A 23813-nucleotide genomic window follows, 5' to 3' on the forward strand; every position below is an offset into this window, starting at 1 on the left:
GAAATAAGAATTTAAGGGCTCTCAAGAGAATTCAAGTTTTCATTCTCAGATGACCTATCATAAATAGGAAGCCTCTTCTACAACGTGGACGGAGGAGTGTGTGCGCAAGTAGGCAAACGACACATAATCCCGGTTTTTCTAGGAGCATCCTGAGAGTCTGAACAATTTTCTATGGCTTCAGTTTGAAAAAACTGTGTTACTCAAAAAATAAAAATAAATAAAAACTTAAAAAAATAATAAAAATAAGTGGTATGTTTAAAAAAAAATAGTAAGTGGTATATGTTTGCACGTATACCCCTAACTTCACAACCCCCTGAAACAAATGCTCACACAATCTCAAAACGGAACTGCCTGAACTCGCCAAGTTCTTTTTTTTTAGTCAATTCATTTATTTATTTGAGAGACAGACTGAGCGCAGAGCCCGATGCAGGACTCAATCCCAGGACGCTGAGATCGTGACCTGAGCTGAAATCGAGTCATTTGCTTCACCCATTAAGCCACCCAGGCACCCCTCCAAACCTTCTGCCCAATGCATGTAAGTAATACGCTTCCCCCCTCCCCCCAGGTTTACAAGCCCAAAGCTGAGGCTCTTGGTGAACAAAAATGAAGATACAGATAGAACTGGCATGGGGCTGGCCTACTGATGAAGTTAATGTTTTTCAAAAGGCCTGTCTAAAGAGAAAAAAATTAACTTCACTGCATCTCAAAAATCAAAAAACAAAACAGATTTGCATATCCGAAGGCTTCAAGAAATCACCTCTTCTCTAAAACTCAAAACCATTGGAAACAAATAACAAAACAGAGAAAAAGAAAAGAAAATAGAATATATCTCCCAAAAATGTTGACTTAAGTTTTAAAAACACATTCTCTATTGATAACTAAAGTCGGCTAGCAACAAAACAAAACACCTGGGCCCAAAGGAAGCTCCCAAATAATTAAACTCTTGACAACTGGTTACATTTCCATTTTTCTAATATTTCATTATGCAACTTCAATTAGTCTCATAATCCTTGATGTTGAGTCTAATAAAGAAATCTGAGGTGTAGTAAAAATAATTACAGTATTTGAGGTCTTAATTTGGACATACACACGTGAATGTTATTAAAATTGATGTGAGAGATATGAAAACTTCAAAACACAGTATTAGGCAATGAAAAATCTGTCAAAAGCACTCGAAGATCCATCCTTAAAAAAAGAGGAAGCAACTTACCCACAGACACATGCCAACCAGAAGGCAGAGTGAAAGGTGCTCGGACGGGGCACCTACCCCCACAGGTAGCTCTGGGATGGGGATAGTATTAAAAACACAGTGGACACATTGCTGTTTACCTCTTCAGGGTTTCCAGTGGCTCCTTCCTGTCTATCACTCCAGTATCTGGGTCTACAGTGGTCAAAATGCACCTGCCATTCAAGAACCAATGATCAGGTGGTGGTTAGGGACCAATGAACACACCACCACCCCCCAGAGGTTGACTCTCAGAGAATCCTTACCTGGAGCAAGACAAAACCTTTTTCATTTCTACGTTGCCAATTAGGAGTTCATCCCAAGTATCCTAGGAGGAAAGGAAAAGTTATCTTTTGAATCAAGGCTTCATTAGTCTTGAAAGCAGGTTACTCTTTGGCTGGTCCTAACTATGAGGCCAGCAGAAGAAAGGACAGCCAGACCCAAGAAGTATCTCCCAAAGGGACACAAAGGGAGACGGCACATGGGTGAGTCCAGGATCCACCCACCTCTTGACTCACTGTCTCAGAAACCCGACTCTGTCAGCAAAGCAAGAACAGACCTTCTCTGCCGGGCAGTTTGTCGTAGTTAATGTATGATTCTTATGGCAAACTTACGGCCAATTTACTGATATATAATGAAAAATGTATAGCTTGCAAGACAAGCCCACTGCGTTCTTATAGCTAAGCTACAACGGAAACCAAGTTAAAATCTGACAATTCTTTGATGAATGGGGCATCACCCACGGGAAGTCACGTAGGAGATACACATTCAACACTCCCACCTCCACAGATTGGCAGCCTGCCCTGGGCTGGGGTGGGGGCTGGCATTCCACCGCTCTTGGCGGTGCTTTGGGTTCCCACCCTCAAACGGCGGCCCTGCCAACACCCACCTTGGGGCTTCAATAAATCCTCACAACTCTGAAGAAGGTACTATTACGATCCCCATTTTGCACAAAGAAACCAAGACCTGGAGAGACTACAAAATTTTCTCAGGGTCATAGTAGCTAGGTTTGAAAACTTCAGATTCTGAAGGCAGGACTTCTAACCACCCAGCTTTTAAATCTATCTCTGTCTCTATTTATCTGTCTACACACACACATATATATACACATACACACACATATGGAGATCATATAGATTACATTACATATGCCTAGATATACATATTCATACACCTATGCACACAGACACGCACACACATATATAAGGAGGGTATGTTACAGGACTCTCTTGCTAATAGGGAAGCCCTCTGTGGGATCTGCATTTCCCAGGACAACCCCCGTCCAGGCCTCAGGGGGAGGTGAGAGGTAGTAGGGAAGGGGCCTCACTCCAGGCTCCAGAAACCGACAAAGTACCTATAATCAGATGCAATAAAAGTGTCCCTTGAAAAATTGTTTCCTGATCTCAACCCAAATGAGGTTTGGAGCGGGTCTAAGGGTTTTGGGGAGAAGTCAGTCCGTAAGGGAGGAAATGAGGCATCTATTGACACCCCCACCCCCACCCCCACCCCCGGGGACAGGAGAGGCAGGACAGAGCGGGGGCGGGGCTAACACATAATGTTTCTCCTTCCACCTCTGATGACCTGCTTCTCTCCCAGGGGTACACGAACCCCCAGGGCCTACAGGGGTGATTTAGCCAACACAGGAAAGATACTCCAGTCCCTAACTGGGTCTTCCCAGCTCACAAATCTCCTTCGGAATAGGAGCACAGCCGCGGTAAAGGTCTCTGTGGACGCGCTGGGTTCCCAACCACCATTTATGAAACTGCTGCTGTGTGGAAAAATCTGTGTTCCAAACTGGTTGTTGGACGGACTATGTTGCCCTTGTAAAAGGCAAGGACCCCCATGTAACGGAATTTCTATATCCCAGCCAGGACTTACTACAAGCCCTGTGCAAACGGCAAAAATATGCAACACAACCAGAGCAGGTGGCTCAGCCGGCGGAATGGGACCTCCCCCGAGTGTGACCAGTAATAGGGATCCCGCAGGGGGAAGTGATGGGTCACGGGCAGCCTTGGCCTGGGGGCCGTGGCAAAGGCTGGATGCATTTTGCCACACGAGGGCGCTGCGGCCACAGGAATGCGAGCCCATCCGCGCCCCAGAGCTCTCCAACTACCTGCCTTTCAATGGCTTTGCACAAATGCTCATCAATGTCACATTTCAAAGCCACAGATCTGTGGAAACTCTGCCTTGTGACTGTGGCATGAAGCAGGAAAGTCTGAAAAGTTCGATTAGGTGTCCTAGTTTAATAAAACAGAGGTAATCTGCTCTTCCGCCCTTAGAGAACGGCAGTACCCAGTTTAGAGTAACAAAGTGTCTGCATTCATAGAAACTGTCTGAAGCTCCCCAAATTGCAGCTCTAACGACCTCCAAAAATATTAATCACTTTATATAATAACGTCACTCACCCTAATCTGATCACGGTTGGCATTTTGGCGCAGAGCGTTATTTGCAGTAAAAAACACTACGCGAATTAAGTTTAAATGTAATTATTAATTCAGTTATTAGAGGAAGATAATAAAATACCTTAAGTTATTAAAAGTTCATTTTAATTAAAAATGCATGAAATTCAATTTTCCATTAGGTTCTACCAGACACACGCAAGGTTCCAGCGCCTTCCCTAAACACAGAAAACAGCTAGGAGAGCTCACTGCTCCCCCTGCTGGCGAGCAGCCTCTCTGCAGTCTGGCAAAATCCAGGCCCCTAAGACATCTATTTACGGTGAAGGGGTAAAACCAGGGAGTTTTTAAGGTGCAAGAAGAAAGGAAAGGAAGAAAGAAAGGCAGTGAGAAAGGAGAGATCACGGTACACAATGGGCTCAGCTCTGTGGAATCAGCCTAGGAAATTACTATGAATTTGCCATTTACATTGGCAAACACTAAATTAAGATTACATGGTTTCCCATGACACGTAGCATCCAAAGAAAGACATAAATTAAGGGTCTGGGGAAAAATTAATTAATTAATTAATTAATTAAGAGTCTGGGGCAATTATTGTGGAGCACACAGAACAGTGCAGATGAGGGTGTTTGCTTCTTTGAGACCTTCACTAGAGTCCAGAGAGGCACCTACCAAGCAATGAATTAAATGTATGATAGGAGATTCTCCCCTCTCAAGTCTCTCTCTCTCCCCCTCCCTTTCCCTCTCTCTCTGTACACACACACACACACACCACACAAATATAGGCTGTACACATATATTTAAAGAGAGAGAATAGAATACATCTATTCCATCTTTGTATATATATTCTATATATGTTGTATATGTGTGCATACATGTATTTCATATTATATATATTATATACATATAATAATATATACACGAACGTGGGGGGGGGGGGCACCAGGTGAGAAGGGAGGCCAAGGTGCACTCCTGAACACCCATGCACCACAGATGGACAAGAAGACATCTGAGGGTAAGACAGAAGGCAAAACCCGGAGCTCTCTGCTGTTGCCATGGGCTATCAAAGGAATTATCCTGAAGAACACAGACTGGATCAGCAGTCCTACCCTACCAACAGCTACAGAGCTTCTGGGTACCTGCACCTTGGGCCAGGGTCTCCTGCCATCCTTGGAGCCCTTCGACGTCCTGAACCTCAGCCCCAAGATCCGTGCCTCCCCGTACCCTGCTCTGGATTCTCTAATTGCTACTCCTAAGTTTAATAGATTATGTCACACGTTCAATGATTATTTAAGCCATGTTGGGATAAACTGAGAGGACGAATAAGTAAATAAACAAGTTTGTTGTTTAGAAATCCTTGGTATCAATGAGGCCACAAGATTACCGTGAGCTTGGGAAGCCATGAACTATGGGCTGGCTAACTACATGTGGCCCATTTGGAGAGTGATTACTGTTTGGGCAGCAGAAAGGAGGATGTGAGTCTTTATTTATCAACTGAATAATGTTCAAGATGTTGCTGAGTGAAGAAAACACACACACACACACACATATATATACACACTATATGGAGAATAAGTCTGTTTATATAAAAAAAAAACCAACCTGTACATACAGCTATGCGTATATATTTATAGCAATATATTTGGAAGGCTCCTCAAGTTTAAACAGTATTTTTATAAAGTTTGTTTTATTTTTTTGTTTTCCTTTTCTGTGTTTTTTTTTTTTTTTTTTTTTTATCAGAAGCATCATCATCCCGACAACACATTTTTAAAATCATTTTGATCTAGGAAGTTTCTCAGATTCTTTCCAACACCAAACACGTGGTGTGTTTCCAACACCAATTCTGCAATTCCCTGACACCAAGAGAGGTCCTGTGATTTCACCCCTTTCTGACACTAACCACCTGGAGTTACACACACCCTACGCTGGGTTAAGGGCTCGGTCCCACAGACTTCCCCCCACCCCTCACTTCAGATGCCAAGTGTACAGCTCTCCCGTACTTCTGGTCAACTAGCTATAAATCGAGGATTCCCAGGACCCCCTCCTCAGGTTGGATATTCTGCCAGGAGAGCTCACAGAACTCGGGAAAGTGCTTCACTATGACCAGTTCATTATAAAGGATACAACTCAGGAGCAGTCAGATGGAAGAGATTCAGGGGACAAGGTATGAGGGAAGGAGCACAGAGCTTCCAAGCCATGGTCCCACCTCCCAGCACCTCGACGTCTTCACCAACCAGGGAGCACTCCAAAACCAGTCTTTTAAGGGTTTTTATGGAGGTTTTATTACTTAGGCACGATGATCACATCACTGTCTATTTGCAATTGAATTCAACCGCCAGCCCCTCTCCCCTCCCTGGAGGCCTGGGGGGGGCGGGGGTGTGTGTGCCTGAAAGTTCCAAATTTCCAGTCAAGGCTTGGTTTTGCTGGTGACCTACTTCCAACCTGAAGCTACCTAGCCCCCAACCCTACCACTCACCTCATTAGCATAACTCAGGTATGATTGATAGGATTCTGTTAATAATAGAAAGTACTTCCATCCCATCAGTCAGGAAATTCCAAGGGTTTTAGGGGCTGTAATAGGGGACAAGTGCCAAATATGTATTTCCCATTACACCACACAGTTCAACTATCTCAAAGCCAAAAATTGTTTTTCTGTTTTTAAGATACACAGGCAAAACAATATTCTTTAATCCCTATTCCAAAATTTAAATGCTCTCCGTTTCAAGAAACCCTGTGGCATTCTTCCCACAAACACACACATACCCTGTGCTAAGCGTTCCTTTCTCTGGGCTCCCACGAGTGAGGTTACGTCCCTCAACCCTCCAGCTACTGAGCCCTCAATCCTGCTTCATCCTCAGACCCTTGCAGGCAGACACAGTGAATTCATTTCTGTAAGTTTAGCAACTATCTCAGAGATTAGGACCCAGCAAACTCTCAATAAACGTCTGTTGTAAGCATGAGTGTTCTAGAACCTTGGCCAGTGTATAAACTTGCAGTTTATACATTGGAATTAAGTTTCCTTAGCTGAAGTAAAACTCTGCCTCAAGGCCAAACTTCTTTCACAGACTGACTAACACAAGATTCCTTACACTAAGAATTACCAATTTACAGGAGACAGGACTTTTCACTTACCGGATTTAGTAAAGATTATAGGCATCAGTGCTGGCCGGGGTACAAGACAAAAGGCGCGTTTCTGCTCAACATGTGGGAACATAAATTGGTACGAGGTTTCTGCAAATCCATTTGGCAATATATATGAAAAGCCCGTAAAATTCTGACTTTGCATTTCTTAAGAATAAGTTGAGAAATGTAGATAAAGACTGTTTTACAAAGCTGTTCATTATTTATGTAAGGGAAAATGGAAAACAGCCTACATGCTCAGTTCTAAGGGAATGGCTAAGTAAGTTACGGCAGAGTTCAAAGATGGACTAATATGGAACCACAAAAACTATGCTAATGAAGAATTTGTAAAGACAGAGCTGTGTGCCATCTACCATTAAGTGAAAATGGGGGAATTCAATACTACTCGTACAATATCACATAAATAATATTGGAAACACAATAAAATGTTATCATAGGCTACTTTTTGACGGTAGGATGGGGAAGGATTTTTATTCCTTCAAGTTTTTCTTTACAGAAAGGAAGTGGTACTTTAAAAAATTACTTTTAGGGACGCCTGGGTGGTTCAGTTGGTTAAGCATCTGTCTTCTGCTCAGGTCAAGACCCCAGGGTCCTGGGATCGAGCCCCACATCAGGCTCCCTGCTCAGTGGGGAGTCTGCTTCTCCCTCTGCCTCTGCCTCTCCCCCTACTCATACTCTTTCTCTCTCTCTCTCAAATAAATAAAATTGTTAAAAAAAAAAAAAAAGATGGTCATAATGCCACATGGTGACAGATGGTGACTTCACTGAGCACGGAGGATGCCGAGGACTGCTGTAGCCCCAGGAGCCCACAGAACAAGTCTTCATCTTACTACATACCTTTTATGTATATAACTCTGATACCTTTTATTCTAGTTTGCTTTTTTTGTTTTTTGTTTTTGTAGTGCTGGTCAGGACCCATAGAACTGAAATTCTAATCCAATAATGGGTTATGACCTGCAGTTTGGAAAGGGTAAGGAGAAGGATGAAGTCAGATCCTGCACCAAAATGCCTGGCACAGCGCCTGGGACATAATGCACATTTGACAATGGGGAGCTTTGGCTGTTACTGTTACTTTGTTATTGTTTTATATGCTGTCGTTGGCATTGCTTCTTCAGAAATCCCTGAAGCCCGGGCAGAGATGATGTTCTTATTCCAGGACAGAGACTTCCAATGCACGCATGTATGCACCCAAGTAAAATCCGAACTCGACCCCACTCCGATTTGGGGGACTGCAAGTTTGGTCATAATGGTTTGCAAAAACTTTCTTTCTCAACAGCTGCAAAGGATAGGACTGAGAGGACCCAGTGCACACAGCCAGTGAGGGGCCTGGGAGTCCAACCACAGCTGCCTGGCTTCAAGATCTACCCTCTTTAGAAGCTTCTTGAAGAATCACTTCCTGAGTGACAGATAACACACCCAAGGTTTTCTGCAAGCTTCTCCACAGTTCTTTCATACTGCAGAGTGAGAAATGATACAAACAAGATATTCCCCCCCCAAAAAAGTTAAGTCCTGCGTACCAGGAAAGTGAGCAAAGTTTGGGAAACACCTGATCCCTGACTCCTGCAATGGCCAAGGACACAGACAAGAAGCATTGGTCAACTGTATTATTTTTAAACTCCACTGCTCTGCATTCCCCGAACTCACACACACTACACTGGCCCAAGGGAAGCCACCTTTTAAAACTTGCTTAACATTCTGAGTTACATGGAAAAAGTACCAAGTACTGGGTCATGAAGAGCAAATGTTGCACAATGCATTCTACTATTGCTCTATATTTTTGCAATAAAAAAAATGGCCGGACTCTTTGCACCATGCTTAGATTCGCTATTTTTTTATTATTAGTTGGTCTATTAAATATTTACGTACATTAGCATTTTACATCAATATTTAATAGAGTCCCACTAATTGAAAGGTTATAGTTGTACAACAGTGCCTGGGTAGACAGGTTAAGGCATCAGGCCCCTAACTATTGGCCTTCCTAATAGCAAGGAAGATAAATCGGCAACATGAGCATCATTTTATACGAAGGATTTTTTTTTAAATGTATACAACCAGAGGACTTACACACTTTTTATAGGACTTATACATACATTTTATAGGACTTATACATACATACATACTTAAGAGGACTTATACATACATTTTTTAAATGTATACAACCAGAGGAAAAATAAGAGTATTCTGCCTTACTTACGTTACTATTTCAGTAAGCCCATCATGATGCCGGAATTAAAACAGAGAGCTCAAGGTGACTGAACATTTTTTTAATTAAAAAACAAAACAAAACAAAAAAAGACTCCACCCACTCAAATTGCCTAAGAGAACATGATTAGGCTCACATTAGCCTTAGGTTTACTTTGACAAGTTACAGGAGAGCAAAAACTCTTAGTTGGCAAATTCCAGGAAAGCAAAAATTCTTTCGATAGGAATCTGGCTAAGGAGTAGCTTTTCTTCTTATTCCTCTTGGCTCAAAATCTTACTAAAATTAGGACCTTCAGTGGAGACAAATCAAGAAAAAATGTATTCCCTAAAAGAAAATTTCTCAGAAAATAGTGGAGCAATTACAGGATTCCTGTGAAGGTGTTTTTGCTTTATGGACTAATTTCTAATCCAAATCTCAGCCACTTGCATCAACAACATCGAGCACCGATTTTATTTGTGTTTAGCAAGCGTCTAAGGATTCCACGCTTATGCACACCAGTAGACCACAGGGGTGGGGGGGGCAGGGGGGACGGGCAGGCTAGTCCCCTCTCTGGCACCTGACCCCTTCTAGGCCCTGCACCTGTGTTATTGTCTTTTCTGAAGGAGGCCCCCCCCACACTGTATTAACTTTGAGTCCCACCAAACCTGGGATTTATTCCTGGGGAGAAAAATCAAGTCTCTTCCCCCAAGGTGCTGACTGCCCGAGAACGTCGGGGCCCCTTCCTGTGCGGCCTCCTCCATAGACACCGGCACTCTGGGCTCAATTCCACGACCCCAAGGTCACGACCTGAGCTGAAACCAAGAGTCTGATGCTTAACTGACTGAGCCACCCAGGTGCCCCTGCAAAGGTTTATTCTAAAGGATGGCACTTATCAGCAAATAAGGGCACATTTTACTCACACAAAAGGAAAGGTGGCCACCCAAGGGAGCAAAGAATGGAGAGCCTCTCCCCTCAGAGTTAGCTACTTGGGATTTCTTAATTGGAAGCATGCCCTCACTCCCTCAGGAGCCAGAGGTGCAAGTCTGAGGTTCTAATCCCAGAACTGCCAATCACATGTCCAACAAGTGCGTAAGGCCCCCCAGCTTCAATTTCCTTATCAAAAGGAGACAGTAATACAGACTTCATAGGGTTGTCATCGGGATCAAATAGAATTAATTTGTATGAAGTAATACATTAGTTATGTGTCTGGTGCCCAGTAAACACACAGTGAATGGATTTGCCTTGGTCACTTCCAGGCTCATAAAGTTTAGCCCACCCCCAATGTTTAACAGGATTCTCGATGTTTCTTAGCACAAAGCAACACCCAGTTACGTATTTCTGTACAGATCTCAGGACAACTGGGTTTTGATGTGGGGGTCCTGTTAGGGCTACGAGGGGCTGTGGCTGGAGAGGGTAGAAATTCCTCCCATCAGCCACACAGGACAGCATGTGGGTCCTCTGGGACCGAACTCGGCCACAGCGTGGACCCTCTCCAGGGCCCTGTTCACAGGCAGATCTCCTGTATCCTCTTGGCCTCCACTTTAGGGTCTGGACCTTCCAGGAGCCTCAAATCCTTGAGCACTCCTGGCTGTCCTCTTCATCTTCATTTCCCTTTAGTTACCTCTGAGCCATAAGGATACATTCTCACCTAGTTCCTGACTCGATCTAGTTTGGAGTTCTAACTGCTTGCTTTGGGGCCCACGCATGAATGGGTGAGCGGCGCCCTCCTGAGGCCAGGGTGACAGGGGCAGCAGTAAGTGGCCGGCTCTCCCAGGTTCAGGTGACTCTTGGGGGAGGACAGTCTCCCTCACAGCTGACCGTGGAGGGTCTGAGCTGGGGCTGGGTAAAGGGACAACCATCCTGTGGGCGTCTTGAACAGCATATCTGAGCTTCATGCACAAAAGCAGTGAGCCTCTTACCTCCTCGAAAGCATCGCAGCCTGTCACCACGATATTGGGTCTGAACTGGTCCATTTTCACTTTCTTCTCCAGCCTGGTATTCAGATCCGCCAGGGAGGCTTCCGAGAGGATCATGATCGGGCAGCAGTCTGGGTAGGCCACCTGTGCAGGGACATGGCACCCTCAGGCCTCCCTGCCCCGTGAAATGCCCTAGCCCAGCTGAAAGCGAAGCGAAGGCCAGAGGGGTTGTGCAGGGAGGGCCAGTGGTGTTCGGGGAGGGGAGGGGACACGGTGGTCTTGCATCCGGCCGAGTCAGGGCCGGACCAGTTCCTGCCGCTGGGCCTCGCAGGGGCTCCCCCGCCACTCGGAAAAGACAGCGAGCGGCAAGGGCTGAGGGCCAACATCACCTTCCAGGACTCTCCCTGGTCCTCACTCCAGCGCCCAGCCCTGACCCCCTTCCCACCACATCATCGTCACACAGGGGAAGGACCTGCGGCTGATCAGCTATGCTCTGGTCCCAATTTCCCCACGTGGCACCCATTCACTCTATGTATGAAGCACCTACTCTGTACCAGGCACCATTCTAGGTGGGCAAACAGCAGTGTAAAAATCCCTGCATTCAAACAGCTTGTGGTTCAAGGACGTGCTGGCATTTTAAACCCCAGCTCGCTGCAGAATCGAGGGCTTTGGGCTTTGGGCTGCAGCTGCCCCATGGGGCGGTCTTCCTGAGAAGGTACCTGACAGCCAAATCAGACTGATGGCCAAGGGAGCCCCAGGAGAAAGTCGGCTTCCGTAATTTTAAGACCCTTGGTTCAGTCCCAAATGAACTTCTCACTTCCCAACATGAGTGTCTCCTGAGTCCCCATCTCACTGGGGGTCACCCCCGGCCTCTCCCTCCACAGTCCAGACATGATCTATCCTCCACGCATGCTGGAGAGCCTGCTCTGCTCGGAGCCACTTCCCTCTCCAGCCCCGACACCTGCCCAGGACGCGCCCTCAGACCCCCTCACCTGGGCCGTTCCTACACTCTCCTAACTGGGGACCCCCTTTGTGGGTCAAGAAGGAAGCTGGACACAGAGGGGTGATTGGCAGAAGCGAAGGGCAGCTCTCTGGAAGCGCACCTGGTAATTCGGTACTGAAGTAGAGAAAATTTCCCTCGATGGTCTTCCCTTCATGTGCTTCTCAAACTGAACCAGCCTGAAAGCGTCTGTTTTCAAGAAGCTGGTGAACCACTGAGCTGCCTGGTCGCCACAGTCCCTGCCCTTGATGTCCATACCAAAGAGCCTGGAAGGGTCACAAGAGAGCGCCAAGTTACTGTCCTGCCTCAACACGCTGAGAGACGGGACAAAGATGGGACAACTAGACCGCTGGCACCTGACTATCCCAGAGCGCCAGGAAGTGGTCTTTGGGCCAAGGGCCAAAGCTGGACAGAAACAGAAGGGGAGGCAGTAGAACGTTCCAGGGAAGAGCCTCTCAAACCCGAACATGCCTGCGAATGCAGACTCTGCTTCAGAAGGTCTGCTTGGAGCCTGAGATTCTGCCTGCCTGACAAGCTTCAGGATGCCTAAGCTGCTGGTCTGCAGACCACACTTAGAGTAGCAAGGATTCACGATACTTTTCAAAGGGGACAGGGACTGTGGTGTGGTCGATGCAGCCTAAGCTTGGAGTCTGGCAGAACTGGTTCAAAGTGGAACTCCACCATTCTCTATAAAGACTGTGACCTTATACAAACCACCGAACTCCCCTGACCTTGTGTCTCCAGTTGAAACTGGACAGTGTAACACGGTAGCTACCCACAAGGTGGGCACAGACTCAGTTAGATAACACAGCAGTCTTTCTGCTGGAATACCGCTAAAAAAATGTTTAAAAGCTATGTACCCCTCACAGAATGGCAAGTTGACATGTAAACTATTTTTATCATAAGTTTAATTTATTGTAAAAGATATAATTTCCATTGAATTATAAATATTAACATTTAAAATATAATTATAAAGCATATTATGTATGTTAATATACAAATATATAAAATTATACTTTTTAAAGTATGCAATGGAATCTAAATGCCATGGTGGTTTGACACCCACTCCTCTTCATTTCTTAAAATATATGGTTGAGGGGCGCCTGGGTGGCTCAGTCGGTTAAGCGTCTGCCTTCGGCTCAGGTCATGATCCCGGGGTCCTGGGATCGAGCCCCACATCGGGCTCCCTGCCCGCAGGGAGTCTGCTTCTCCCTCTCCCTCTGTTCCTCCCCATGCTCATGCTCTCTCTCTCACTCACTCTCTCAAATAAATAAAATCTTTAAAAAAATAAATAAAAATAAAATAAAGTATATGGTTAAGAGGTGCCTGGATGACTCAGTGGGTTAAGCATCTGACTTCAGCTCAGGTCACGATCTCAGGGTCCTGGGATCAAGCCCCACATCAGGCTCCCTGCTCATCAGGGCGTCTGCTTCTCCTTCTCCCTCTGCTCTTCCCCCTACTCATGGTCTCTCTCTCACTCAAATAAATAAATAAAATCTTTAGAAAATAAAAAAATAAAAATAAATAAAACATATGGTTAAGGTCTACTTTAATAGCCCACATTTTTATATCATTCCTCTTTTTATTCTCGAATACAGATGTACACGTTATTTCTCTTACATAATTTTATGGTTATTGATCACTTTTTAACCAATTAAATTTTCTGTTTCTTAAGGCTCTAAAGGAGAAGAAATTTTCTCAGGACTGAGTTATCATGACAATTTTTATTTGTGTACAACGGGTCACCACAAAATGAGTTATAAATTTCGATAATTACTAAGCATAAAAAGTAAAATTTTGTTTAAAATTTAAAATACTTAAGACATAAAGCCTTGAATGGATTTTTTTTTTAAAGACCTATTGATTTATTTTGAGAGAGAGAGGGGGGCAGAGGGAGAGGGAGAGAAGCAAACTCCCGCTGAGCGCAGAGCCCAACGCCACCCTGAGACCACGACCCAAGCTGCAACCAAGAGTCCCACACTTAACCGACTGAGCCCCCCAGGCGCCCCTTTGAATGGATTTTTACAACGAAAATCCAGTTTTGCTGGAAAGTTCTCAAAGAATAAATATTATATACAGCAAAGCTCTTCCTCTCCCTGCGCATAGGCATTAAGAGCGAACACTGGGAGGCGGGAGGGTTCAAATCCCAGCTCTGCCTTGCGTGACATGATACGAGTCCTGTTTTCCTCGTGTGAAGTAGAATTAATGATATCCACCTCATGAGCTTGGGGAGATAATTAGCTAAAATATTATATTCGATGAATTATTATTTCAGGCTTTTGAAATTTCAGAACCTTGAATGACGGTTTTCAGCTCAGACACTCTGCTTGAAAAAGCATACAATCATGGCACAGGGAGCACTCTGTGGCCTTCCTCTGAGCCTTGGGACCGGTGGACAACTCCAATCTCCACACGCTGAAAACACTCACGTGTTACAGAGGGACCCAGACCACCCGAAGACAGGTACCCAGGCCTCTAGGACTTCCCCGTAGCACAGGACAAGACCCCCGGGGAGCCACGGAATTTGACGGCCCTGCAGGGGTCCTACAGACTGAAAGGAAGCCCAGGACTGAGGCATATCCAGGCCAGGGGTGGGAATCTCCTACATCTGCCTCGGGCCAGAGACCTGAGAGGCTGCAGTCACCTTGAAAAGTTCTAGGGCCTTCTCACCCAACCCTGAGATATGGCTGGTAGTCTCCACTAACTGCCTTGTCTGCCTGGCTCGGGGGCTGCCAATGCTGAATAGAAGTCCATCCAACCTGAATAAACAGAGACAAACTCTAAAGATTGGCCCTTGGCATCCCCTCTCTCTGTAGGTATTAATCATGCTTTTGCGTTTCCTGTATTCTTGATGCTTTGGCATCCTGGGGCCTTGCTGATGTGGAAGGAACTGCCCCGCCCAGGGCTAATCAATTCCTACAGGTAGGAAACCACTCACCTTTCGACAGCACGACCACCCATCCAGAGCCCCCACCCCCCACCACCTCCTCTCTGGGCTCTGTCACGCCAGGCCTAATCGCCCAGGGCCAGGTACCAGGCACCCAGAGACAGCCTCTACGCCCCAGAGCCCACTGAAATTACTCAAACTAGCCAACCCTGAAGCTGTTTACCCCGCCCTGCCTGGGACTTCCTGTGGAAACCACAATAAAGGCTCTTGTAGGGGCACCTGGGTGGTTCAGTCAGTTAAGCATTTGCCTTCGGCTCAGGTCATCATCTTGGGGTCCTGGGATTGAGCCTCCATGGGCTCCCTGCTTGGCTCAGCAGGGAGTCTGCTTCTCCCTTTCCCTCTGCCCCTCCCCACTGCTCATGTGCTCTCTCTCTCTCTCAAACAAATAAAATCTTAAAAAAAAAAAAAAAAAGGCTTTCGCTCCCCCCCTCCACGTCTCCCCAACCCCGCACCCTACCCCAGCCCACCCCTGCTGCTCCTCTGTGTGGTCCCGCATGACACGCCAAGCCTCCCACTCCCAGGGACCCATGCATATGGAAAACGTCCGTCTTTCTTCATCACAGTCATTTGCCCCTCCGCATGCCTTACCATACCTGAGTAAAACAAATCCCAGGGACCCTTAAAACAGTACTCTGCCTCACCCACTCACCCCCGAGCACTGGATCGATCCCAGCCCTGGCCAGACTTCTCTGAAATATTTCCTTTACCAAATGCATCACCTACTATACACACTGGAGCAAGACAGGTGCAGGGAGGAGCCTACAGGAAAATCACGTCAGGTCCCCAGGGGCCCCAAGCAGAGCACCTGCAATCACAGAGCTTGTTTGAGAAAGGCAGCTTGCTTGGCAAAGCCAGCTGGTCCATGCCCGGAGCCCTGAGGATCAGGCGGTCTCCCTCACAGGTGATGGACACCAGCACCAGGCGAGGCTCCTGCCGGGCAGTGACCATGTGTCCATCTTCCTTAATCACCAGCCAAAACCTGCCGAGGAACAAACACGAACATGCTCAGAAAATCCTCTTCCACCCTCTCAAAGGCTTCCCTCTAGCTTCTTCCTATTTCATCAAACCCTCTCCCCTGCCCAGACTCGGGATCCAACAATATTTTTCTAGACAATTACCCAGATCTGGTCAAATTCTTTGGATCCAAAAGTTGGTGCCCCTAAAAGCAGCTTCTTTGGAAGAAACAGCCCTCGGAGAAAACATCTGGCCAATGTATGAAAATCCCCAGTTCCGAAAATGCAGAAAATGAGGCTGGTTTAAAGGACCTTCCCTCGCTGCTTAGGGAATCCTGATGCTTAGTCTGGGGCTTTGTTGTGGTCAGAAATTTCCCCGCCCCTGTTAAACTCATAGCAAAACGTCGTCCAGGTCTTTTTGCTGTGGAACAAGATGGGGCCCGAACTCCCGGCCCAAGTGCACTAGAACCCTGGACAGGGTCTTGTGATGTTCAGGAGGCCGGAGGATACGAACAGGCCTCCGCTCCGTCTAACCTGCTGGGGCTCGCAGGTCTGACATCAGGAGACCCCCACACAGCCTCCCCTCTTCGTGCGCATGCTCTGACTCAGAGAACGAAGATGCCCACACACCGTGAGTTAGATCAGAACTCCGCTTACTTCTAGAGAGCCCGCCGTTCCAGGCTCAGCTGTCACGCTGCATCGTATCTCGGGGGAGAAGGGCTGAGCTTTCCCGGGAAGGGGAAGGAGCCTGGCCGGGGTAGGTCGGTTACGCTTTTATCTACAGCGGAGCGTAGCTTTTGATGATTTGACGACTAAAAGATATTTAAAAAGCGCTGCTCCCCCTGGAGAAAGTAAGTTTCGATGCCACCATCGGAGACAGGACACAAGAGCAGCGCATGCAAAGGCTGCAGGCATTGGCTTATGAGAAGCTGCCGAAAGCCCGGGCTTCCCAAACGGGAGCGGATGGAAGGGATGGACCGCAGACCCTTCCAGAAGGAGGGGCACCTCCTCTAGGGGAGACGTTGCCAACTACGACTGGAACCAAGTGGGAACGCCTGTCCTAAGCTGATGAGGCTGTCTGATTCCAGAGGACAGGCAGCTCCGTCTCGGCCCTCACCGGACCCTGGGAGGTGTCCCGTCCCTGCCACCCAGCGGCACTCTGGCTGGCACCCGGGCCCGCTAACCAGCAGGTGTGTTGGTGTCAGGGTATGGGGCGGAGGCATGGCAGTACAAAGGCGTCTCGGGAATCGTCTTGGTTTTTCCCACCCCAGAGCCGGTGATGCTGGGCAGTGGCAGGCCCCCATCTCTCTGAAAAGCCACCTTTGGCTCCCAGGGTTGTCTGGCCTGCTCGCCTACGGGGTTCTGTGACCAAGGGCATTCCTGTAACTTTGTTCCCGCCCCATTCCCTCGGGGCTGGGCCCTGTTCCTATTTTCAGCCTCATCCCTGGGTACAGAGTTCCGGATGACCCTGCTCTGCTTCATCCTCCCAAAGCCTGCCCCCTAAACTTCCAACATGCCCTAGCACCCAACGGGACTCCCTCGGAGATCTGCACCCAGCCAGACACATGTCCCAAGAGGAATCTGCATGTTATTTCTGACCGTGAGTCCCTCTCTGGGCTGAGTCTCCTCGTCCCCATCCACCTCCACCTCAGCGCTTCGCTGGGGCTCACGCACCCCGCCCTGGGCTCCAGTCTGCTGTTTAATAGCGTAGGGGTTAACCCCTGGGCCTTAACGGTGAGAAGGGCGGAGGGGGGGGGCGGGCTGGACGTTGTGTGCTCGCTGCTGCAAGTGGAAAGTCAAGTGGCAGCTTGCAGGCGGTCTAACACCGGGATAGGACAGAGACACCAATAAAAGGTAAAAAGTTGCTGCCTATAACAGACCCCGACCACTCTCATTACCCTGCCCAATGGGGTCATGGCATATGTCATCTCTTGCATACAAATGATGCCCAGTGAATGAATAATTATCTCTGTTCTGCCAGATCTGAAAGAAAGTAAGTCTGGAGCGTGGATTTTTCGCGACCAAGTTGTCCCCAAACTAACACCTTCTCTCACTCCTAAAGCAGGAGTGTGCGGTGTGAGAATCAGTACAGAGGCCAGGGCTCAGATCCTCCAAAAGAACAACAGTGCCCCGAGTGATCACGGGGGTGGGGGAGCAGAGCCCAGGACAGCTGGAAAACCTCATGTTTAAACTTAGAAATTGGTCTGGGAAGCAGAAGTGCCTGAGCCTGAAAAGGGGAGAGGGGAGCAGGGACCCCGCCACAGCCAGCCAGAGGGTAATGTGCTCAGGATGATAAACTTAGAGAACTCATTTCTCCAGGAGGTCATAGTCTGTGCGGAAAACATCAAGGGCTGCCTCTGGAAGGGCTAGGGCAGATTTAGGAGTCAAATATATACCCACTAAGGAGAGCAGGATTTACAAGGTTAAGGAGAGCAGGATTTACAAGGTCAAGGAGGGCAGCCAACCCTCCCACCTTCTGGCCAATCAGGCCATGCAGTGTTCTGCTAGGCGGACTCTGAACCAGCTCAAAGTCCAGGGTGCCCAAGTCAAACATTCACAAATTTGTTAAGAGCTTTGAACAAAATAGTTCTAGAAATCTGAGGACAGAGCCCTTATGGAGGAAGAGCCCAGCTTCTTAGAATGGTTCCAAAGAATGGTTCAACATGGAATTAAATCCAAGGGGCCTTTTCCTGCATTCCAGGCTGTTTGTAGTTTCATTATTATTAAGTTGAGAGAATAGCAGTCATTTAGCAGAGTTCTTTCTAGCTTGCTTCCGAGTTTCAATTATCCTTTAATAAATAAAACCTAGATGAAATAGGGTCTTTGAGACCATCAAGTCCAAGCCCTTTCTTTTGTAAATGATAAAAAATGAGGCTCAGAAAGTTTAGATGACTGTGCTCGGGTCTCCTGATCCTCCGTGCAATCCTCGCTCTTCTAAATCACCCTGGCTTCATAAAAAGTGCATGACTGCTGTACCCACAGAGATCTGAGTTCACACCCCTCCAGCACATAACTGCTTTGGGTGAGACACTCACCCTTTCTGATCCTGCTGTTTTTTACTTGCAGAGTGGAGATAACATCTAGCCCACAGGACGGTGCTGAGGCTTGTGTAAGGTCATGCATGTGACAGGATTCAGCTCAGTGTCCGAGGCACATGAGGCACTGAATCCGTGTTCATCCCACTGCCTTGCCCTGCCTCCTCCCAATCTCCATGCCCCACCACCCCATCCCAAGCAGTACCCCTGTGCCTAAAGTTTTCCCAGCAGTAGGAAGGCTTTTCTAATCCTTCATACTTGAATAAGCTCTAAACATGCTCTTCTCGTTAATGGCCCCAGATACCACCCTTTAATTAGAGCAGCAGATTCACCTGGGGAGATTTTAACACTACACAGGGTGGCTTCACTCTGGGTGATTCTGATTCCACAGGTCTGGGATAGGACTCTCAGGAAATTAAAGTTTTAAAAATCTCTCCAGTGGCTCATTAAATGTTACGGTTCCTCCTGGTCACTCACTTCTCTCCTGAAATAAGTCATTCAGAGAAAGACACATTCCACATGATTTCACTCATAGGTGGGATTTAAGAAACAAAACAAATAGCAAAGGGAAAAAGAGACAAATCAAGAAACAGACTTTTTTTTTAAGAATTTATTTATTCATTTGACACAGAGAGAGAGAGCAAAGGAAGGGGGAGTGGCAGGCAGAGGGAGAGGGAGAAGCAGGCTCCCCACAGAGCAGGGACCCCGATGTGGGGCTCAATCCCAGGACCCTGGGATCATGACCTGAGCCGAAGGCAGACACCTAACCGACTGAGCCACCCGGGCGTCCCAAGAAACAATGGCTCTTTTTTTTTTTAATTTTATAGCTTTATTTTTACATTTAGGCTTTTAATCCATCTGAAGTTTTGAAATAGAGATCTAACTTGATATTTTAAGAAATGGGTAACATATCACTATACCCCCTTTTTTTTAATGACATCTAATTTGAAATGACATCTTAATTTTCTATATACATAGTATCTGTTTTCTAAATTCTTTTTTTCCCTAAAAATCCTAATATTTTATTTTTTTCCTATTTATTTTTTGATGTAGTGTTCCATGATTCATTGTTTGTGTATAACACCCAGTGCTCCATGCAGTACGTGCCCTCTTTAATACCCATCACCAGGCTAACCCATCCCCCCACCCCCCTCCCCTCTAGAACCCTCAGTTTGTTTCTCAGAAACAATGACTCTTAACTACAGAGACCTGACAGTCACCAGGGGGAGGGTGTGAGGGGATGGGTTAAATAGGTGATGGGGATTAAGGAGGGCACTTGTCATGATGAGCACCGGGTGTTGTATGGCAGTGTTGAATCACTATATTGTATGCCTGAAACTAATATTGCACTGTATGTTACTAACTGGAATTTAAATAAAAACTTAAAAAAGTTTTTTTTTTAGTTGGTAAGTTGTGTATTCCTGATATGATATAAGAAGAATGGAACTTTACTTCTGTGCTCTTCTTCCTAAAAATCCATAATGCCTGTCAACCATAAGGAAGACATCAGACAAACCCAAACTGAAGGACACTCTACAAAATGTCCACTCAGGATTCCTCAACACTCTCAAGATCATCAAAAAACAATAAAAGCTTGAGAAACTATTATAGTCTAGAGAAGCCCAAGGGGTCACAACATCCAAATATAATTATAAATGTATCCTGGTTGGGATCTTAGGATAGAAAAAGAAGGACAGGGGCGCCTGGGTGGCTCAGTCGTTAAGCGTCTGCCTTCGGCTCAGGTCATGATCCCAGGGTCCTGGGATCGAGCCCCGCATCGGGCTCCCTGCTCCGCGGGAAGCCTGCTTCTCTCTCTCTCCCACTCCCCCTGCTTGTGTTCCCTCTCTCGCTGTGTCTCTCTCTGTCAAATAAATAAATAAAATCTTAAAAAAAAAAAAAAAAAAAAGAAGGACATCAGGGGAAAACCAAGAAAATCTGAATAAAGTATAGATTTAAATAAATAAATAAATAAATAAATAAATAAAAAAAATAAAATAAAATAAAAATAAAAACCTCTCCGGGATTAGGGGCGCCTGGCTGGCTCAACTGGTAGAGCATGTGACCTTGATGTCAGGGTCCTGAGGTCTAGCCCCACGTTGGGGGTAGAGATTACTAAAAGCAAAAACAAAACACAAAAATCCGTCCAGGATTAGATATCTGGAGCGGAGGAGGATGGAAAATCCCCAAGAGTTACATGGTCTGCATACACAACATTTCTCTAAAACAAGTTGAAGTTTTTCAAAGCTGTGAGAGTCCACATTTTCTAAAGAAGACAGCTGAGAAGAGTGAATACATGTGTCCTGGGGTGAACTCAAGGCAGCAGTCTCTGCTAGAAGATTCTCTGAATGACCACCTGGCAAACGTCCCCTCCCTCTGTATACAGAGAACCACAACAAAACCACCCCAGCCAGATAGGAAGGCATCTTAACCCTAATGAACCAAAGAAGGGGATTCTGTTCTTCCTTGTTCACTCTTTCTAGAATGTTGCATTCTTCACCATCAAGTGAGCCTTCCAGATATCCAGCTGCATAATTCTGTCAGTGAGTATGTATCTGTAGCCTGACCTTTGGGATGAGTTAAAGGACAGGACACCTTTTCTTTTCTGAGGGAGGTGAATGTTATTTCCATATGCCGGGCCTTACGTGGGTAGAGACTTTCCCCAGAGTTCTTCATTAAGGGCCACTCTGCTTCTGGGGAGAGGGGACACACTATTCTCTTAATGGCAAATATTACATTTGCAGTGCCCCAGGTATCCCCTCTTCCCAACACAAGACTTCACCCCGCTCACTACTTATGGAAGTGGATCAAGTCTCCCCCCCGCCCCCACCACCCCGGGTCTCCTAGGCACCTGCTCCAGGACTGGAGACAGACGTGGGAGGAGCAAACTCCAGCAAGACCAAAGCCAGTGTCCTTGAACGAGACTTGCTTTCCGCGTTGCCGCTGTCTGCCCACGTGTGCTCACAGCATTTTATTTTCTACTATTGTGCCGCAGACTAAGATAGAATCAGAAAGTTTAGAACTAGCAGGAGACTTGAAGATAACCAGGTCAGACCCCGTCCTTCTACAGAGGAGGAACCTCTCATCTAGGGAGGGGCAAGGGTCTACCCCTACCTAACTTTCCAAACCTGAACCAGACATGAACTGACCTCCCCAGCTAAAGGATCAAAGGCAAAGCGTCCAACCAACAACCCAGGAAACGCAAGAGGCAAACCTCTAGACCCCTTCCCGCGAGCGGCCCCCGCCCCACCCCGTCCCGGGCAGGTCCCGCGCAGCCCCGGCCCGGCCCTACCTGTCCCGCAGGTGGTCGCAGCGCAGCCCCAAGGCCGTGCACTCCGCCGCGCTCACCGGCACCCCCTTGCACGACTTGACCGGGTAGATCCAGAGCTGCGCCACGGTGCCCACCTGCTGCAGCCGCCGGCGCCGCCTGGAGCGCGCGCGGCGCCAGGCCACCGTCCCCAGCGCCACGGCGGCCAGTCCCAGCGCGGCCGCCCCGAGCCAGACGGGCCGGGACGGCGCGGGGAGGCGCGGCGCGGGGAGGCCGAGGCTGCCCAGAGCCGACGAGCCGGCGGCGCCCATGGCCGAGCGGGCGGGGGCAGCTCCGGCGCGGCGGGGGCGCGGGGGGCGCGGGGGCGCTTAAGCCTGGCGGCGCGCTGGAGGAGGCGCGGCGGCTCGGGGCGGGTCCTGCCCTCCCTGCGGCCCGAGCGCGGCTGGCCCACGGCCGCGCCGTAACCGGATGTGGGGCGGAGAGGGCCCGGGCCCGCCGCACCCTCGCCGCCCGCTCGCCGCCCGCTTTCTCCGGGTTGGTCGTCGGCCCCGCGCTAGCGCCCTCCTCCTGCGCCGCCACGGTCCCCGACGCGGCCCCTCCGCTGCCGGATCGCACGCTCCGAGCCGAACCGGGAAGCGGCTCCTGGGCGGCAGGACGGGAGGCGTTGTAACGTTTAGGAACTACTTGCCCTGGCCGATCCCTCTGAGACTTGCAGCATTTGGGGCCCATAAGCCGCTCGGTGGAAACGTCTGCACTGAGAGAAGAGCCGAGGCCAGCGTGGCTTCTGGCCAGGTGCCCGGGATGACCCCAGCCCCGTCCCCTATCCCCCCCCCCATCCCCACCCCACACACACCTCCAGTAAAACACCTGCCTGGGAGAGCTCGCTGCTGCCGGACACTGCACGGCTTGCTCGGGCCAACATCTGGGGAGGGAGCCCTGACCTCCGCCTAGAGCATGCTCTCTCAGAAGGGCTCACAATTACAAATCCTTCCTCTGGCCCTCTGAGATGTGTATGTATCTTCTGCAACTCAGAATTGTCTTTCTCAAGGACCTGAGAGCCATTCCTTCGAAGAGGGACAGGGCTTGTCTCCCCTCTCTGCGGGAGGGCGGAATCCTAGCTTCAGTCGGGGCCAGCTAGCAGGCGCAGCGGGCCTGATCACGTTCCTACCGACCAAGGTTTTGGTCCCCACCCGCCCGCCATTGTCCCTTTAAAGGGCCCGGTCACCTCTGCACAAATGGGACTGGAGCTCAGCTCTTTCCCCTAATTCACTAATTGCTGAATAAAATTTGTTTTCACTGCTTTAACTAATGTGCGGCTTTGTTGATCTTTACCAGCTCCATTCCCGCCGGTTCTTGGGTGAGCAGGGGATTTTCTTAGACAAGTTCAGGTTTGAGTTTGTTTATTTCCCAAAAAACCGTTCCTTAAATTGGGGCACTGTTCTGGGAACGTTTAAGAAGGCAACCAGTGGGCCTCCTCCCAAATCGGAATCAGTCACCCTCTGGAGGGCCACCATTCAGGGTGGGAAGAGGCTGGAGGAAAGAGCCAGAGAGGCAAGCTCCCTTCCAGTAGCTCCTGTGAAAAGTGAAAGTCAAAACCCACCTGAAACCCCCCTTACCCCAAAGTGCCCCTGCTTGAAAGCCCAGACCAGTGGAATTCGCCTCTTCAGTAACCACACATTCTCATCATGCTCAGCCGCCAAGACTTCAATTTCTTTTCCTAGCATGGTGTTGTGAATGAGGAGTGCACCTGACT

At 48.1% G+C, this 23813-nt stretch overlaps 1 protein-coding gene across 1 annotated transcript in view; it reads right to left on the reverse strand.

Moving 5' to 3' along the window:
• The window catches only part of MTARC2 (mitochondrial amidoxime reducing component 2), a 31881-nt gene extending 9510 nt beyond the window's left edge, over window positions 1–22371 (reverse strand). Inside the window, exons 1-6 of the mRNA XM_032422427.1 lie at window positions 22085–22371; window positions 15613–15786; window positions 11964–12126; window positions 10864–11004; window positions 1492–1553; window positions 1330–1401 (exon numbers count right to left, since the gene is read on the reverse strand). Of these exons, the coding sequence (XP_032278318.1) occupies window positions 1330–1401; window positions 1492–1553; window positions 10864–11004; window positions 11964–12126; window positions 15613–15786; window positions 22085–22371 (899 nt within the window). The remainder of the gene's footprint in view (window positions 1–1329; window positions 1402–1491; window positions 1554–10863; window positions 11005–11963; window positions 12127–15612; window positions 15787–22084) is intronic.
• Window positions 22372–23813: the final 1442 nt, after the last annotated feature.

The sequence above is a fragment of the Phoca vitulina genome, unplaced genomic scaffold, assembly GCF_004348235.1.
Source record: "Phoca vitulina isolate PV1807 unplaced genomic scaffold, GSC_HSeal_1.0 scaffold26, whole genome shotgun sequence".
Classification (NCBI taxonomy): Eukaryota; Metazoa; Chordata; class Mammalia; order Carnivora; family Phocidae; genus Phoca; species Phoca vitulina.